Raw genomic sequence first — 19,044 nt, forward strand, 5'->3', positions numbered from 1 at the left:
TTATGACCCCTCACCAGACTCTGCAGTACATCCAGGTCTCCCTTGGACTGGGAGACCCAGAACTGGACAAAGTATTTAAGGTGCATCCTCTCCAGGTGCTAAGGTGCTAAGAAGGGAAGAATCACATTCCTCAACCTGATGGCAATACTTGCCAAATGTCCAGGATACTATTAGCCTTCTTTGCAGGACTTTGCACTTCCTTTTGTTGAAGCTCATGACGTTCTTGTCACATCATTTCTACATCTTGCTAAGGTCCCTAAGGATGAAGAAAATCCCTCTGATCTATCAATCACCCCTCCTGGTTTTGTATCATCGGGAAACTTGCTGAGGGTAGTGTGTCCCATCATCCAGAGCATTAATGAAGACACTGAACAGTACACGGCCTTCAGCTATGGATTTGTACCACCAAGTACTCTGTCAGTATTCATAATGTACCAGACACATGCAAACAGGGGAGTGTAAACCAAAACAGCATTTTAGTACTGAAGAAAGTCTTCCCCTCCCCCCATTCTATGAATAGGAGATTTTATGTGAACTAATTTAGAGATTAATTCACTTCAGGGACTGGGCACACTATGTTTAAAAACATGCTTTTCATCTGCCAGGTACTGATGCTATTTAAAGGACTGAGACATCACAGACCTTGGATACCTTTTCAAGCAGCCATCATCAGTTTTCTGTTTTCACCTTACCTCATGTATTACTAAAAGATAGTTAATTGCTGCTTTAGTTTAAGGATAAACACAGGAATAACTCAGACTGAAAAAATCTATGAAAAGCAGTGCAGGCTAATGAAGCTGATCAGTACAGACTGCCAAAGACCATTCATAAAACTAAAGCTCACAAAAGCAAAGGGAATGGAGAAAGCTGGGTCCTGAACAGTCTGAACAGAGACAGACACGTGCCTTGAACACACATACTCTAATGTGGCAGGCCGTGTTTCTTTGTTTTACTCCCTGTCAGAGCATGAAGATTCAGAATTGTTTTAAAAAGTCAGAATGAACTTTTAAATTATCCTTGAGTTTGCCCTGCCCTTAACTTCTCAATATGAAAGTTTAACTGGAGAAAACCAGGACTGGAAGAGGAGAGAAGTGAAAGCATAACATCCTGTAGCTTCACGAAGCTGCAGAGGCGTTCAGGGGAACAGCACTGAGCCACGTGCCATAGATGTGGTTTAACAACAATGCTGGAAAGCACCATTTCCCATTACTGATTTTTGGGGTTTTCTGGCAGCTCAGATACACATTACCTGATGTCAGCTCATTCATTTTTATATCAGTTTCTGCAACTCTAATAGGCCTGGTCTAGTGTGTCAAAATACCCTCAGATTAAGTTGTTATGCCTCCTTCAGGGAACAGATATTTATGTATAATCATACAGTAACTGTTATAATTTACAAGATAAGGGTTTATGTTGCCGAAGATGGATCTAAAATCATATCTTTGAACTTTGTGTGCACTTAAGCTTGCACTTCTATGTAATTGAAGCATTTCCTATCACTCACTCTGTCACAACTGTAACTTATTCATCTGAACAAGCAGTTCTACCTTTAGCAAGAAAACCATCCAGAAACAAAACCTATCAGCAGAACACAGATATCTAAGAACAGTCTACAGAATTCCAAACAATCCCTTATGTGTCCTCTAACACCATGAACCTCGCCCTAGTATAATGCCAACATTTTTATTTTGGGAGGGTGAGGCAGAGACCTTAATATATCCCACCAGTTGTGTTGGTAATGCCTTATGTATGAATCAAGTGCAATATCTCCATGAATCTAGAAATCATCCCTTTATCATAGAACTCACTGCGTAGCAGAGAACACTGACAAGTGTCAACTTACTGCCTTCTCTCAGAGCTCTGAAGAGCAGAAATGACTCATAACTCATGGCAATTCCATATCAGTACTGCTTAGTAGGGTGAACCCAAGAAAAAAAAAACAAAAACAGACACTATTTACTGCAACAAATGACTCAATGTCACTAGAAGGGCAGGTCAACTGAGCCAGAACTGTCTGTGTAACATCAGCAACACGCAGCCCCACCACAGCTTCCAGTGCACTGCAAAATGAGGGACAGAAGTGCAGAAGAGCAGTGACAGAACAAATATGTAAATAAGTAAGTGTTCCTTCTCCTGTCTGCAGGCAGCAGGAACTGGGAAGAACCCTTCCTGAAGCTGCCTGTTCTTATAGACATATTGATGCTTTTGACAAATAAAGATCCAAAAACAGGACTACAGTTGGCAGAGAACTGGAATTTCTTCACCATGTGAGAAGTATCTGCCTTTTGCCAAGATTATACCCTGAAAAATGGACAAGATGGAAGAAAAGTGGAATATATTTCAAGTGTGGCTAGGAAACAATGGTACCTAGCAGTAATGTGTAGTGAAAGAACAGGATGGACAGACAAAAAAAAGAACAATACAGCAAGATGGCCCAAGAGCATCTAACATGCACTATTTAATAACTATCTCTTATATTTACTAAATAAATTAGTACTACAGAAATAGCACCTGACATACCTTAAGAATAGCAATAGAGTTTTTTAAGAAATAAATATTCAATAGATGTTTTTTCTTATGCTTTTGTTTTTAAAACATAGATACATCCGGACAGCCTACTGGACTGAAAATAAGAGAACTCCCTCTTTCCTGCAAGTGGAACAGCTACAAGGTTTGGAGGTCAGATTTAACATTCACGTTTGTCCTTAGTTTAAGCAACAAGCCCACTCACAAGCAACAGAGGAAGCACTGGGAATATTTTCAACCATTTCATGCATTTCAGGTTAATCTAACTAAACAAGTCAGAGTAGGAAAAGCAGTGGGTTCCTCAGCTATTAATTTTTATCTCTATTTCACAAGCTGCTTTGTTTTTTTTTCCTGCTTTTGAAAGGTGAGGAATTTTTTTTTTTTTTTTTTTTTTGGTAGAAGTATTAAGATGTACTTACTAGATTCCACCCATTCACTTTCCTTTTTCTGCTTCACTGAAAACAATTTTTGCACAACCTGGAGCCATTAAAATAAAGCAGAGTTTCACATCTCCCCTTTATTAATACAGCCTGTCCTACAACTAATGTTCAGTTCATTGTTCATCCCATGTATCAGGTCAACCATAATAAGAAGCATCTGATATTTCAGTTCAACTTTGTAATTTGATAGAATTTGCCCTATTTTCCCAAAGAAATTTTAGAACCAGCTCCTAACTGTTTAGAAAGGTTGTACACCTCTGAAGTATAAGTGAGATTTCACACTACAGTTACGACCAGAATTCATTACAAAATGAACATTAAGTACTTCAGGATTTCTTTAGAGATTAGCTTAAACCACACAGGCACTTAACATGAAAGCCAGTAATTTTCAATTAAAGAACTAAATGCATTCTTGTTCCTCTTGAACAGAAGTTATTTGTGTTTTCTATTCTACCAGACTTAATTAATCCTATTTCCTTATACATTTTAAGTAATTTTTCAATTTGCCTCCAACAAGCCTATCATTATTTGAAGCCTAATCCCCCATTTTTTGCTTTCTGGAGAAAAACAGGCAATGCTGAAATGTGTCAATCGTGATTTAGGAGTTTCAATTTTGTGTGGTTTTCACATTCACAAGCATGCTACTTGCCAAAACTGTAGGTCCCCAGCATACATCATCCACAGAAGAAGCAAAGGCAGCTGCTTCACAAGTAGTTTACTAATGTTAGTCCCTAATTTTCAGTGATTTTTACCGGAGAACATTCTCCCAAAACATTTTCCAAATTGCACAATAAGAATCCTCAAGGAGTTCAAAATACTAATGAACAACGAACAAATTTAGGGAAAAAAAAAAAAAACACAGAAAATTCACAATGTTGAAATATAAATTAGCTCTATTAAATAGCCCAAAGGCACTTCCAAATACTGCTTAACAGTCTTCTATTTGTCTACTTCAACTATGATGTGAGGAATCAGTAAGCTATTAGCTTAAACTACTTTATACCCTAAACTTCCTTTCACTTCTTTCTGCATGCTCCATGGTTGATTCTTCGTTAAGTCCTGCTAATACAGTAATGAAAGTTTTTGCAATTTCACAGAATCATAAAATAGTTTAGGTCAGAAGGGACCACAAAGCCCACCGAGTCCCAGCCAATGCCATAGGCAGGGCTGCCACCCCCAAGCTCAAGCTGCCCCATCCAACCTGGCCTTGAATCTCCAGGGACTCAGACTGAGCTTTTCTGGGCAGCCTGTGCCAGCACTTCACCACTCTCTGGGTAAATAATTTCCTCCTCTCTCCTCCTATAGCCTAAAACTGTCTCCCCCATGTCTTATCACTATCTGCCCATGTAAAAAGTCAGTCCTCCCATTAATAAGCTCCCTTCAAGTACTGGAAGGCCACAGTGAGGTCTCCCTGCAGCCTTCTCTTCTCCATACTGAATAAGCCCAGCTCCCTCAGCCTGTCTTCATAGGAAAGGTGCTCCAGCCCTCTGAGCATCTTCGTGACCTCTTCTCAACCCACTCCAACAGCTCCACATCTTTCCTGTGCTGTACTCCAGATGAGGCCTTACAAAGACAGAGCAGATGGGAACAATCCCCTCTCTCTCCCTGCTGGTGGCCTTCCAGGTCACAAGCACGCACTTCTGGCTCGTGTCCAGCTTTTCACCCATCCAGACCCCCAATTCCTTCTCTGCACCACTATCCCTGATGAGTTCTCTTCAGTCTGCATATGTATCAGGGATTACCCCAACCCAAGTGCAACACGTTGCACTTGGCCCAGTTAATCGTTAGGTTCAACATTAAGGTTTGAAAAGGTTTGAAAAACAAGTTTGCAAGATGAGATAGGACTGTCCACAAAATGAGACGCTTGTAACAACGCAGGTATGTTAAAACAACTGTCACCTGAATTTTCCCTTGTTCTGTAAGCAATTAATAAGTGAACCAGGAACCTCGTAGAAGACTTCACAGTATCACAGAATGGCTTAGATCAGAAAGGATCTCAAAGCCCACCCAGCCCCAACCCCGTGCCGTGAGCAGGGCTGCCACCCCCAGCTCAGGCTGCCCAGGGCCCCATCCAACCTAGCCTCGAACCTCCAGGGATGGGGCACCCACAGCACTCTGGACAGCTGTGCCATCGTCTCACCGCCTTCTGAGCAAAGCATTTACCCTCGCAGCCGCCTCCCGGGCGTCACGGCCGTCCCTCACAACCACACGAGGCGCGGCGGCTGCTCGGTAGACGGGCTGGGACAGCGCCCCCGGCCGCCAGGCAGCCCCGCAGTACCCCGCCCGCCCCGACGCGAAGGCTCCGGGGCGAGACCCCTCCGCCGCCCCTCGAGAGCCGCCCGCCTCACCTGCTCGGCCCCCCGCCACCGCCCATAGGAGGACGAGCCCCCAGCAGCAGCACAGCGGGCCGCCGCCGAGCCGGGCCATGCTGCTCACTCCCACGACTCTCCTCTGGGCACTAGGAGGCGGCGGGACTTTAAGAAGTTCCCTCGCTCGGGGCAGGTCTCGCCGCTGCCCCCGCCTCCTCCGGTGCCCGCCCCAGCGCCCCCGTGCTGGGGGTGGCCCCACCGGGACGATGGTAACCCCCGCAGCTCGCCGTCCTCTCCTCTCCCAGGAAGCGACGGTTGCTCGTCGCCCTGCTCTGCCCCCTCCTAAGTCGACTCGTGGTGGTCCCGGGGCTCGCGGGGGTCGCAGGGACTCCCCTTGTCCAGCTGCCTCGAGGCCTTGGCACCTACGCTGCCCTCCAGGCCCGCTGTCCCGCAGCCCGCTGGAGGGGACGGTGGAAGGTGTCGGGCTGAGACCTGGATGTCTCTCTCTGTGCCTTTCAGGGCACAGAATTTGTTTACAGAAACCCCAAAGCCAAGCCGGGAGCTGGGGTTCACTGCAAGGCAAGCTCAGGCCTCCTTTCCACACTGACCAGCCTCGAGTGGCACAATGCCATGGTGGGGCAGCCCCAGGCTGGACCCTGTCAGGCCCCCGCGCTGACCGAGCATGACTGACCTCCGGGATTTGCCAGAGAAAGCTCCAGTAAAGCAACAGGAGTTACATCGTGTCTTGTCAAACCACATCTTCTACAAAGAAGAAGGGCATCTTTTAGCCCTGTTAAGGCAAACTACTGTGCATTTCCCTGCAGAAAAAGAACAAGAGAGAATACTTTCCTTAGGGTTTACAACTATAGCCATTCCCTGTGGGTGCCCCATCCCTGGAGGTTCAAGGCCAGGTTGGATAGGGCCCTGGGCAGCCTGAGCTGATGGGGGGCAGCCCTGCCCACATTACGGGGTGGGACAGCCTGGGCAGCAGGTCACCTCCAACCCAACCATTGTATGTTTCGGTGACAGATTTCTGATGGCAGAGGGCTCTTTAATCCAACATTAAATAACAAAATGCAATGATAAGATATCAAATCTAAGACAGATTCAAACTAGAAAGTAGGTGAAAAATTTTTTAAAGAGTAGTTGTGATGTATGGGTGACAGAAATACACAAGAACCACGTGGAAAACAAACATGCCAAAAAAGTCAGTTATTTATCTGCAAAGAATTACATGGGATTTATGATCTGAAGAGTGCAGGAAAGACCTACTGAAAACTAGATAGTGTCTAAATGAACTATCCCAGTGTCTGCAGATACTTGCTAAATAATTCATATCTCAGGAGCATCATGGATGGAACCCATGTAGCTCGTCTTTAAAAACAGACTTACAAAGAGCAGAACAACTCCGCTTAAGAAATCAGGAGTTGTCTTCATGCTGGAAGAGTCCAATATTTGTCGCTGCAGTATAGCTGCATTTGCTGAGTGTATCAGATATAGCAACCAGAATAGACTTGTGGTGCCAAGTATCACCTCACCAAGGAATGTAGACATGGAGACGAAGCTTCTTGATTGGCATCTTGGGCCAGGAAATAGCAGGCATGCTGGCTTCATGGTTTTCTACTGTACTGATATTCTTTTCAGTGCATACCAGTTTTAGAATACCATTCATTTTTTTCTGTCTTCATCCCAATGAGCTATTCCATTAGTACAAAAATGGGAAAGGTAGTGGTATGTTGTTAGTGCCAGCCCAAGTTAAAGACTGCTAACACAGAATCTGAAATTGGTAGCTGTTGGTTACAGGCTGTCTGCTATTTCTGCCTATAATGTATCCCCGTCTGTAGAAATTTACATTCATCAAGCAACATTAGAAGCCCTACAGCATAACCTGATTTAATTTTATAGTTTGTACATTTACACTTTGGTTGTTCTGTTGAGTTTTATTTTTGGTGTGGAGCTTTTTGTGAGTTTGCAAAAAGCAAACTGAGGTTGACAAAGGCAAAACACAGGCGACTGGCTTGCTCTTTTGAAGATTGTTTCCTTGGACAAAATTGCTGTTCAAAACCATAAAATGGTTTGGGGGAAAATTATATACTGAAGTGTACAGTTTGAATACTGACCAGTATTTGACAGCTGTTGAAAGAAGTAGCTCTGCTTTGAAAGCCATCAGTGCGCAAAAACCTTTTGCAAAAATTCTGCTCACTACTTTGTGGGAATGTTGATTTTCTTCTACATGCACCCCCTGTTCTTTGGCTACTTTTAAAATGTGATTATTAATAAATGCCATGTTTCAGTTCATGAGTGAGTCATCTCAGCAAAATGTGAGATCTGCCTGGTTGTGAAACTTCATCCAAAAGTTGAATTGAAACTTCCAGAGGTTTAAAAAACATGGAGAAGTTTGTTTTCTTCATTTCTGTTGCACTTCTGGTTTGGAGGCATAAACAGAAGTGGAGGAAAGATATGAAAGGGTCTGCTATGCAAGATTTGCAGTTTGATTTTTCAGAATTAAGACATTCAGATAAGCTTTAGAAACCATACAGATTCTAGAGTTATCTCCCAAGGTGAAAAATGGAAATGCTTAAGAAAGACAACTTGGTTAACAAAATGTGGGAGACAGGGGAAAACTGCAGGGAAAAAAAAAAAAAAAAGGCAAAAATCCAGGACTTACACAGTATGTTTAATGTTATATTCAAATATATTACAGCAAAGCTTTCTTGAAATAAAAATTACAAATTAAATACAACATTTGAAAATCATAAGAAATTAAGGCTATGCTGTGAATATTTCAGAAGTGAATTATTGAACAGGCTATCACCTTTAAAAAACAAACCAGAACAGATAAGGTATCCTCAGGTCTCATTCCTCTCGAATCAGATTGCATGCCCCCTGCTGAAGTCATCTAACAATTTGGACATGACAGTGAAGAGAGGTTTGATGTACTACTAGCAAGTTGACTGGTAGAAAGATTGCCTTGAAAGGTATTTTCTTTCTCCTCCAGCTGAGAACATAAACTTCCAGCCTTTATATGAGGTACTCCTGGGAGCCGCTGTAGGTTTTTGACTCATCCAGTCTTAAAGATATGTAGCAGAATTCTCTGTGCTGGCCAGCTGCAAGTATTCCAGGGTACCTGTTCTATAGCTTGCTACTCGTTTAATCTCTCTGCTCCTGAAACCCTCGGTTTCTCTTTTCTGAAGAATTTTGGTTATCATATCTGCTATGTCATCTTTTAACTGCTGCTGATTCTCCCTGAAAGCAAAAGGACATAAAAAAAAAAGGTCACAGACTGACATGCTTTTAGTGATCCCTCGATCTCCAATGTTTTTTGAACATTTCTATCCCACACTTAATTGATGTCATTCACACACTTCTGAGATAAAGGTTTTAGATCCAGGTTTTTGCTTTGGGAATATAACTGAGGAATCACATGCAATTTTTCTGTATAGCACTGATTACAGAGATTTGTAGAAGTGTCATTAGCTAAAATAAATTTAGCGTCACTTGCACGAAAAAGAAAACATCAATTAAATCAGCTCCCAATTAAATCAGATTCTATTTCTCAACACCATTATTTGTACCAGTACTTCCACTACTCAGCTTCAGGTGATCTTCAGTAACAGAACTGCTACTTTTTCATAAACTTTTGCAGTCTGCCTGGTTTTTACTATAGTACCCTTCATATGAGACTTTTTAAGGGGCAATTCTGTGAGACAGCCTATCATGCGGAAGAGAAAACAAAAACATCACTGAGTACAGTGATCCAGCTCAAGAGGTATTTTCAATAGTTGAATTTCAGAACAACTGCCAATTCAATCATTCTCATAGTCTCAACTGATCATTTTAATTCAGAAAAGGAGTTCTGAGATAACAAAGAGTTGTACGAGGTAAACAGGCCTGACAGTGTTTCCTGCTGAGCACAGCAACAAACACTTGAAATGCCATTAAATAAAGCTAAGTTTATGAGATTCTGTAGTAGATTAAAAGCTTGATTATTTCTGTTTTGAAAATGTCTTGGAAAAAACTTTCTTTTTCTCTTAGTTATCTCTTTTCTTTTAGGTAGATAGGAATAAATGGGCAGGAGATAAGGTTATGTACTTATGCCTTTCACCACTAATAGATCCCAGTGTATTCAGCAAAGTACAGCAAAGTACAATTTGCAATATAATTGCTTCAAGTTGTACTAAAACACTGTTATTTCAAAGCAAATAGCAGCAAGTCCCTGTTTGGTGAAGTGACTGTACACAAGAATAGAAAGTGGAGAAATTCCATCTTCTAGTGAGTTAACAGGAAAAAATGCAGTACTCATATGCCAAATATTGATGAAATGAAGATAGTCATCCTGACTTCAATTTTGCAATATTTCTCAAAAACAATATTCCCACTATTATTATATTTTATTTAGTATTAATGCAAATTGCAGCTCAGTTCCAATACATCAGCCTCTTCTTTTTCTCTTGCTAGATATACTATAACATGTTAAGAAGTAAAATTTTGTTCAATTTCTAAACAATTTGTGCCTGTGCAATACTACAGTTGCTTTGTCTGCCTCTTCTAACAGGATACTATTCAAAATCCTGCTCAAAATAACATGATATTAGAGAGTTGCAGTTATCCTCTAGCTGTAGTGTGTAGTGTGGCACGCAGGTACAATTAAGGTTAAAGTTTTGGGGAATTGTCCTGGTTTCAGCTGGGACAGAGTTGATTTTCTTCATTCTGTCTGCTATGATACTGTGTTTTGACTTCGGGAAAAAAAACAATATTGATAACACACTGACTTTAGTTGTTGCTGTGCAGTGCCATACAGAGACAAGGACATTCCAGTTTTTCAGCTTCTCATACTGCCCTGTCAGCAAGGGGACTGAGGAGGCACAAGATGCTGAGAGGAGACAGAACCAGGACAGCTGCCCTAAACTGTCCAAAGGGATATCCCATACTACATAGTGTTACGTGAAAACTCTAAAACTATGGGAAGTAAGCCATGAGGGCAATCGCTGCTCAGGATATCAGTCAGCAAGTGGTGAGTAATTGCATTGTGCATCACTTGTATACATATATCTACAAAACAAATGCTGTCATATTGTAGGAAATACTAGTATTTTTAATTTGTATGTCCATCTCCAACATTTATCACATCAGCAAGTTGTCCTATAAGTCTTATTACCCTTCCAATGAAATGAACCTGTTAAGCATACAAACAACTTGCAGCACATGCATAGTCCCAAACCTAATACTGTCATGAATATTTACATGCTTATATCCTCAAACTCTGAAGAAGAATGGTTAAGTCTAAAGTTCAAAGACTGCAAATTTCTCTTTCCTTTCCATGTATAAAAAACAGCTTACACTGAAGGAGGTGTTGGGAGATTATATTCCTTGTCTTCAGTACCCGTCAGCCAATATGTAATCTCAGTCCCTCTGCCCTAAACGGTCATCACAAAGAAGAGAAAGCACAATTTAGGGATTAGACTGCAATTTCCTATCGTTCATTTACTTAAATAATTCTATATTGCACATTGCTGTGTTTGCCTTTGCTTACAGCAAAGGATTAAAAATCGGATGTGGAAAAAAAAATAATGGGTGAGATACAGCCGAACATTCGCTTGTTCTATGACCTGAAACCATGAGAGAGGTGAGCTGTGCTACCTGCTATCAGCTCCCAAGTACAGACATCAGTACCAACTTACATAGACTGAAATAAATACGTATGTAGGTGGACAGTCAGATATCAGAGCAAGAGCAAATTAACAATAGATTCAGCTTCTCTTCCATCAGCCCAATTCAGCATTACTATTACTCTATAACTTTCAGTCATATGTTTCATTTATTCTCTTCATCTTTATGTTATTTATTTTTTCACTTGGGCAGCTTTTGATTGCCTTCATCAACGTTATGGAAGTGTCTTCAACAACTAGAGATTATGGTTGATCTGTGACCCTTGTTTCCTTGCTGTTAATTAAGCTGCAGGGTACTCTAAGCTATATATATATATATAGTGCCTTTATACTATTCCTTTTCACTGTGTATGTGCATGGTAAAGGTTACCTTCAAGTATGTTTCTCCTCTCATTTCATACTGGAATCGACAATCTGTTCTTTTCAGGATGGCAACCGTGGAACCACTCACATGAATCCTTAAAGCTAAGAAATAGACAATGAAAGCTCAATTTGAAAATGTATCTGTAGTGTTTATATGCCAAAAGGAAAGAGAGTATTTGGGAAGAATTGCACAAAGAGAATAGCCATATGAAGACACTGGGCAGAAGGAAGATGTCGGCTCTTGGCAAAGGTCCCTAATGGTGTAGTTGAAGAAGTAATTGCTACAACTTAAAGTATATAGTCAACATATTTACACAACAAAGCTGCAATACAATTATAGCTTGAACTGAAATCCAACATTCATAAAGTAAATTAAATCCCAAGCATCAGCAATACATCTTCCAGAGAAACTCAGCCAGCAAAAACCAGCCTATATACTCCCTGTTACCAGCACTGGCGCAGGAACAAGGAACAATTCTTCACTGCCCAATAAGGCAGTGAAACAATTGGTAATTAGAACAAAGAACATCTTTAAAACATCTGTGGGCTGATTGCAAATTGTTCTCGGCTGAAAACAGATACTTTGGTCACAAACTAACCAATAGTCTTTGGCCCTATTATATGGACAGATGAATTTAAATCCTTACGCAAGCCAGTGGATTCCATCCGTGAAGCTGTGTTTACCGTATCTCCAAACAAACAGTAACGAGGCATTTTTATTCCTACCACACCAGCCGCACATGGACCTAGAAATGGGATTCATAGAATGAAAAAAAGGTTGGTCAAGAGACTACTAGCTTGAAAGGTGCCTCTCCCTGTTGCAGAAAACACTGCAGTACCTACTGGAGCAATGGTATTGCTCTCTACCACTGAACTATCTGGACATCTCCCATTCCTCTCCAAATCACGCCTCACTCTGCGTATCTTACGGAATCTAATTAGAACAAAACAGGACAGTATTAATTGCATTTAAACATAATCTCTGTGCAGGAAATAATACGGTTACTGTCAGTTTTGGAAGCAAAAGAAATGGAGAATAAGCTTTATTATAGAGGAGTTCCATATGATTGCCTCAAGGGGTATCTCAGTGCCTAGCTGCTTTCACTGTTATGTTCCTCCTTCACCAGTTGCTTAGATAATTGTTGAAACAAGCAAAAATGAAAGATGACTTCCCAAAGCCCTTGAGACTGTTGAGCAGTTTCTCTTATGGAAGAAATATTTTTCTGGTTTCATTGAAGCATGAATTCCCACATGGGCGCAATCAGAACTTTTGTCTCCAAAAGTGTAAGAGAAAGACTTGTTTTCTGTGGTGAGACAAGCATGTCTGGACATGGCTGATCTCCATCTTGTTTAGGGAGGAATTATCTGTGAAAGTTTATAATTGATCATACCAGGAGCAATGACAGTTGCTCTTACTTACTACTGATTTAAGCCATGAATGAATAGATAAGGGCTATTTCACTAGACAGGAGCAAACTAGTTGTTTATTTACTTCTGTTAACCTTCCCCCAGGAATATTATTTTCAACCTGATTTTTCACAAGGAAAGCAGTTGTGTATGATGTCCACCCACATCTTCCATGGATATCTGATCTGGTAAGTTCAAAAATAAGGCAACTATACTGTCATTGCTGATCTAGCATCATTGTGTACCAGAATGAATTCCAATGCGAATCCAAACGGGGAGACCAGGCAGGTGTCGGAGCTCAAAGGATCCTATGAAACTAAGGATGTCCAAAGCCATCATGGAGATGTCTACTGCATGTCGGTTGCCATTCCTCTTTGGTAAACCACTCACCACCATGTAAGCGTCACCAATGGTCTCTACCTGTGGAAACACAATTAGTAATCACAGTATGCAAAGAACATTCTCAGTTGAGAACAGAAAGGTTTTATATTCATATTCTCTTGCTTATGATTAAACCTGGTCTCTAGTCAATAGAATTATTTCGTTTAAGGTAGCTAGCACCTTTTTGTAAATGAGTATGACAGTACATGGCATTTCACTTAACGAATCTGTGACCACCTGGTATATAAAATTTGCTCTAAGCTGAAATGAGATAATTTTGGCCTATTAGATTTCTGCATTGCTTGGTTATTAACTGAGCAAAAGTGAGGAGCTAATCACCTTGTAAACATCATGATGGTCAAGAATGTGATCAAAGTTCTTGTAGATGTCATTCAGCATATCTACTACCTCCATAGGGGTGCTGTATTTGCAGAGCGTGGTGAAACCAACAATGTCACTGAAGTAGATAGTGACTTCTTCAAATAACTCTGGCTCTACCAGGCCAGTCTCCTTCAAAGATTTTACTACTGGCCTGTGGAAATAGAGAAGGCAGAAAGACAGAAGACAGTGTTTAACATTAAAAGTATTTTCTCACGCAACTCAACCTCATCATTGCTTTCTGGGTAGGAAACATCAAATCATTTGCTGAAAACTGCCATTGTAATAGCATTTAAGATGTCCATAATGCCTTTCAACCAAGGATCTCAACATGTACTAAAATCAATTAATGCGCTACAGTCTTGCAAAATCCTTTGCATAAAGAGACGCTGAGGAAGATAAGGGGTCCAAGTACTGCTTTGGTTTGAATCTCCACCAGAGAATGGAGACCTCAGTGATTCACTCTTCTTTCCTGCCTATCAAGATCAGATTCGAGGGAAGGAAATTTGTGACAAATAAGTCACTCCCCTTACTTCTTGTAAGTACCTCCGCCCTTTTGCCCTAGGGACTTCAGAATATCTTGGAACGGGATAATATTATAATACTTCACTTTTGTATTAATATTGAAAAAAAGATTAAAGTGAGGTTGCTGTCACATTTGACAGTCACACCAGCTCTTCAGACTGTCTGCTTCTGAATTTGCAGGATAGTTGACTCTATACTGTCAAGGAGAAAAAATTTAGTCTTCGTAAATCATTAGGATTCCAGCTATATCCTACAAGTGATTGAGGAAAATGGAGAGAGTAACCAGCCTCCATCACAGACTTGTACTGAACAAAATTGTGCATTCTAATGGTGGGAAGGCACATTTTCTCATCTTCTTTCTGGGCTATTTGTTGAGCACTTGACAGCTTTGTGCATTAAACACAATGTCACTTTGCACATTTGCATGTTTTCTGAATACCTTCCTATTAAAGAGAGCTGCTTGGGCAGACTGGCTTACCTGTCAATTAGAATTTACAATGATTATGTAGAATTGAAAGTTTTCAGTACTTCAAAATGCTGCCAACTTGTTGAACAGATCAATACACCGATAAAATGAGATGGGCTGGTAATTTTCATTTAAAAAACGCTTTTTCAGTGTCAGTAACTTTCAAGTTGGGCATGTACTTTTCTGGGCTAGGGTGGTATGCACAAGCTTGAAGGTGTTTGTCAGCTGTGATACAAATATTGTATATCTGACACTATCAGCCTTAACCAGAAATGAGTAGGGATGACCTCAATGCAATTCCACCCTTTTCCAGGCAAATGCATTTTATGAATAAATAAAGATATTCTTCCTCGGCTAAAATCATCATGCTGTAACTGTATATGAGATGTAGTTTATCTGAGCTCCCACTATTTTTCCTTATATAAGGCATTTGTTCAGTAAATCTTTTTAACTCTAACACTACATTTAAATCCTGAACTTAATCAGAGCCTTAGACAGGGGATTAACATAGGTATGGAAATTATCTTTATGGGAGATCAGACCAGGATGAAAAGTCTATAGAAAATCTATGATTTTGTCTGTGCAAAGAAAGCCACATTTTCCGTGCCTGCTACCCCCTGTCCTCAATTGAGCTGTACAGAAGAGGGGATTGATGGCAACTCTTAAATTTGGCGTTTTGTCTGTAAGGTGGGAAGAATTAGAACAGAAGAAGTAGCATTTCACTGTGTAAATTGAAGAAATGTAAGACTGATATTAATCCCACTCTCCACGAATCAGGTGATATATATAAATAAAATGCCAGTAAAAATCCTTCTGCTCAATACTAACCTTGGAAGTAACATGAAATTAAGCCTGTCTGCTCTGTCTCGCTCTGCTTTATAGAGCTCTGTCCTCTCCTCCACCAGGTGCTCCAGATTCCGGGAATACAGCTGTAGACGTCGAATCAAGGTATCCATGTAGCTTTCATTGGTCTGGCCGTGGTAATTACTGGGAATAACAACAATGCACAGGAGCCAAAAAGAAAGGGTGACGGAAGCATATTGTTGAGAGAGGCAACAAAACTTCTCCAGTGTTTAACTTCTGTACGGATAGAATGAAAGTGCTTAAAATGCACGTTTTTTTGTTGCTTGGAGGACTTATTTTTACGAATTAAAAGTCTGTGCCCCACACTTGTAACTCAGAGCTGCTAATTCTTAAAGCACTTTCAAATCATAGCCCTGATAGTACTTCCAAGTCCAGATTACCTTGAGTAATCCCTAAGCATTCATTTGTGCAAGCTCAAATCCCAAGAGGAAGCTAAAGAATATGGATAGAGAACTCCATGTAACATTTAAATGGGGATTTTAGACAGAAAGATTAAGACCATTTTGCAGCTACCTCTGTGGAAGTCAGAACAATTCAATGGAACAATTAGCATTTCAGTAGTTAGTTTTGGTCACAAGATTCAGCAGATTCCAGTCAGAAGCGTAATTGCTGGAAGCAGAAGCACAATAACATGGGCTACTCATAACCCATTTGTCTCAGCAGTCAGAAAGTAGATAGGACCAGACTGACAGGAAATGTCAGTTCCTTCTAACCAGACTTTAAAGCCACTCTTACTTGAGACAAATGTTCCTGTCACAGGTGCGCTATCTGAGACCACTCATGAGAAGAACACCTTGTTGCATGTGACAGGAAGCAGTCTCCATCCTCGCGTATCCCACAACTTTATACCTACAAAACTCCATAATTAATTTCTCTGATGAGGTACAACCCAACACCTTTAGTCAGCTCTATCTGAGACCATCTGAATGGCCATTTATGGCACAACTCAGCTCATCTAAACTTTCCCATCATCCTCCAAACATTTATGTGCCTTTATTTCCCGAAACTTAGACAACATGACTCACTATCCAACTCCTGACTAGAGACAGGAGGTCAATTATTTGAGTGGTTTGAATCTCTAATTATCCAGCTTGCTACTTTCACAATGTACCAATTTAAGGTATGGTGATCATCTCATCCTCACTCAGCTAATACATGCATAGCTGCACACGTTCACATGAGTACATACAAAAATGCATGTGCTCACCTACTTTTGTGGCAAAGAATAAATCAAAGTGAAGGCACTAATTGGACTGTATTAACATCAGCTTACATACTTAAAAATACAAGCTTTCTAGCACCCAGAAGGAGTTTGGAGCAACTTGAAAAACTCAGCCCCAGATGCTCACCTGAATATTTTAGCCAGAATATTCTCAATTTTCTTAAAGTCAGGTCTTTTCTCTGGGTCTTCCTCCCAGCAGCTCTTCACTAGTGTGTATACCTTCAAATGAAAATTTAAGGAAAGTTCAAGTGAGTAGTGGATGTAGAAAGATAATGGAGCTAAATGGCACTAGTTCATCAGGGTATTTCCAGTTATTCTTGATAAGCAACATATTGAAATGTGTGACTAACTGTTACGGATCTATGGTTGGGACATTCATTGCAAGCATCTGAAACTTAACTCTGTGTTAGCTAGTGACATGATTTGCAGTTGAATTTGCAATACGTATATGAAAGGCATGTAAATGGATCTTCTCTTGCAACTGGTGCCAGGTATGGTTACTGACATGGAAGTAAATGCTGTGGTAATTTATTTCCAGTACTCTGTGTTTGGGAATTTTCTGAAACTGGTGACTCAGCCAGAAATAATGGGGTTCATCAACTGAATATGCTGATGTCCACAATACAGACCTCTGCACCTGTGCAAGAAGTCTTAGGTGCTGTATAATACATGGAAGGAGGTACATTTGAAGTGCCATTCATCCCATCTTAGAGCTATCCAGAAGAGATCAGAAGAGTAGCACCATGTAAGTGTTGATTTTTTTTTTCCAGTGACTACAGAGTAAGTAGTTCGAATACAGATATGTGCATTGCAGATGTCTAAAACTACCTGAGGCAAATCCCACTTGTAGTTTAGTTTAAAAGCTGGCATAGCCATCCTGGGAAACATCTGTAATCAGTAGAGAGAAAGGCATCTTGATCTAAAAATATAAAATAGGTCCAAAAAGTCATATGGATGAGTATTCTCTCATCAGATGTAAAAGGGTCTATAGGGGCTAGGTCAGAATGAGATATACAGCTTCTAGATATCTGAAGATAGGTAATCTGAATCATCTCTGAAATGTGTTGTACTGCCACCAGTTCTCTCAAGATATTCTCCCTTGTGATCTCATGCATTATTTAAAGTTCATATATCAGTTCAGCACCCTGGAATAATACCAGATTTCAAAAGACACATCACTGTAATACAAAGATAAGTAAGCAATACTACTACTTGAGAGTACTTTCAAAAGATAATGATAGTCTTTCCCTGAATTATTGCAACACAGTCTCTTTGTGAGTACATCATATACAGTTTTCTGATCCATCCCAGATCCTTTCCTATGCAGGTCAGACTGCTACTTTCCCACACACAGATATACAACCCTCACTATATGATGATACGTAATTTTTCATATATAACACTCTCCTTATGGTATAGCTAGCAGTTCTCAGCCCTCGGACTATACTAAACTAAGTAAGCACATGTTCCCTTTTTATTTTAAGACCTCCTTTGACTGAGACAAACTGAATATAGTTCTTTGCGAATTCTGGAGAGAAAGGGGAGCATTGTTTGATGCATTTGCCTCTTTTCGAGCTAACCAACTTAACAAAAAGTTCAAATTCACAAGGGATGTACTTTTAACATGTTTTAGTTTTTGAAACATCACTAGAAAAAAACTAAAGAGTTGATGCACAGAATACACTTAAGGAGGAAAAATTTTCATCAGTTTTGTTTCATTTCACTAGTAACAACTACAGAATACTGTTTCTTCCCATGTGGTTAAGGCGTTTGGCAGAAAATGTGCATAGCTTTCATCCTCTTGTCATCATGAGCGCTAGTTTTGGCAAGAGTTCTACCTTACACATAGAATATGGCTGCTAATGATTAGCTTACTTCCATCTCTCTTTCTCCCACTGTTTCTAAGGATAGGTCTGGTCGGAAAGGCTTCATTCCTTTGTCATTCTCCACTCTGTAAAGTTTCTCTGAAGAAAGAAAAAAAAAGATGTAAAGTTTTAATTAAAAGGGGAAAAAAAACCATAGGAAAAACGTTCCTTTTGTATAGCATCCTAGGATGTGTTACAAGTTACTATTCGAACAAAAAGTTGAAGATGATTCCCTTCTCTTTGATGTGAATTTCAACTCTGGAGCTTTTCTAAAAATATGGCTTAAGATTGTAACAGGCTGGCTTGAATGCTCCTGAAAGCAAAATGAATAGGAATGTACTCAAGTATTTATTGGTCATGGTAGACATGGTTATGGCATCCTCCCAAATGAACATTAGGTATAATTAGTGTGCCTCTCAGCATGAGCTATAGCTATAGTAAAAAACCACATGAGAAGCCCACTAGAATATTACAACTTGATAAAAAGCATGGAGACCTACAATTCTCACCAGATAAGTTCAAATCATCAAGATGTTCAACTTCCTTAAAACTAAGCTATTAACATGTATGGTTTAAAAAATTGGAATTTGTTAGCTGATTTGTACTCATATTCATGAAATCCATTCTAT

The 19,044-nt window shown here is 40.3% G+C and overlaps 2 protein-coding genes and 1 long non-coding RNA gene across 3 annotated transcripts in view; 1 reads left to right on the forward strand and 2 right to left on the reverse strand.

Moving 5' to 3' along the window:
- The window catches only part of PLBD1 (phospholipase B domain containing 1), a 36,170-nt gene extending 30,697 nt beyond the window's left edge, over positions 1-5,473 (reverse strand). The window contains exon 1 of the mRNA XM_085224938.1: positions 5,315-5,473. Within this exon, the coding sequence (XP_085081064.1) occupies positions 5,315-5,393 (79 nt within the window). The 5' untranslated portion in view covers positions 5,394-5,473. The remainder of the gene's footprint in view (positions 1-5,314) is intronic.
- LOC146545296 (uncharacterized) lies at positions 1,807-12,969 on the forward strand. Its single transcript, XR_014883549.1, has 3 exons — positions 1,807-2,117; positions 2,601-2,679; positions 12,820-12,969. It is a non-coding gene; the product is annotated as an uncharacterized LOC146545296 (long non-coding RNA).
- GUCY2C (guanylate cyclase 2C) overlaps positions 7,932-19,044 on the reverse strand; it is a 43,960-nt gene continuing 32,847 nt past the window's right edge. Inside the window, exons 19-27 of the mRNA XM_010710096.4 lie at positions 18,426-18,514; positions 16,678-16,769; positions 15,293-15,451; positions 13,435-13,627; positions 12,960-13,134; positions 11,955-12,053; positions 11,315-11,409; positions 10,616-10,692; positions 7,932-8,521 (exon numbers count right to left, since the gene is read on the reverse strand). Coding sequence (XP_010708398.1) covers positions 8,347-8,521; positions 10,616-10,692; positions 11,315-11,409; positions 11,955-12,053; positions 12,960-13,134; positions 13,435-13,627; positions 15,293-15,451; positions 16,678-16,769; positions 18,426-18,514 — 1,154 coding nt within the window. The 3' untranslated portion in view covers positions 7,932-8,346. The remainder of the gene's footprint in view (positions 8,522-10,615; positions 10,693-11,314; positions 11,410-11,954; positions 12,054-12,959; positions 13,135-13,434; positions 13,628-15,292; positions 15,452-16,677; positions 16,770-18,425; positions 18,515-19,044) is intronic.

Source organism: Meleagris gallopavo, chromosome 1 (assembly GCF_905368555.1).
Source record: "Meleagris gallopavo chromosome 1, MGAL_WU_HG_1.1, whole genome shotgun sequence".
Classification (NCBI taxonomy): Eukaryota; Metazoa; Chordata; class Aves; order Galliformes; family Phasianidae; genus Meleagris; species Meleagris gallopavo.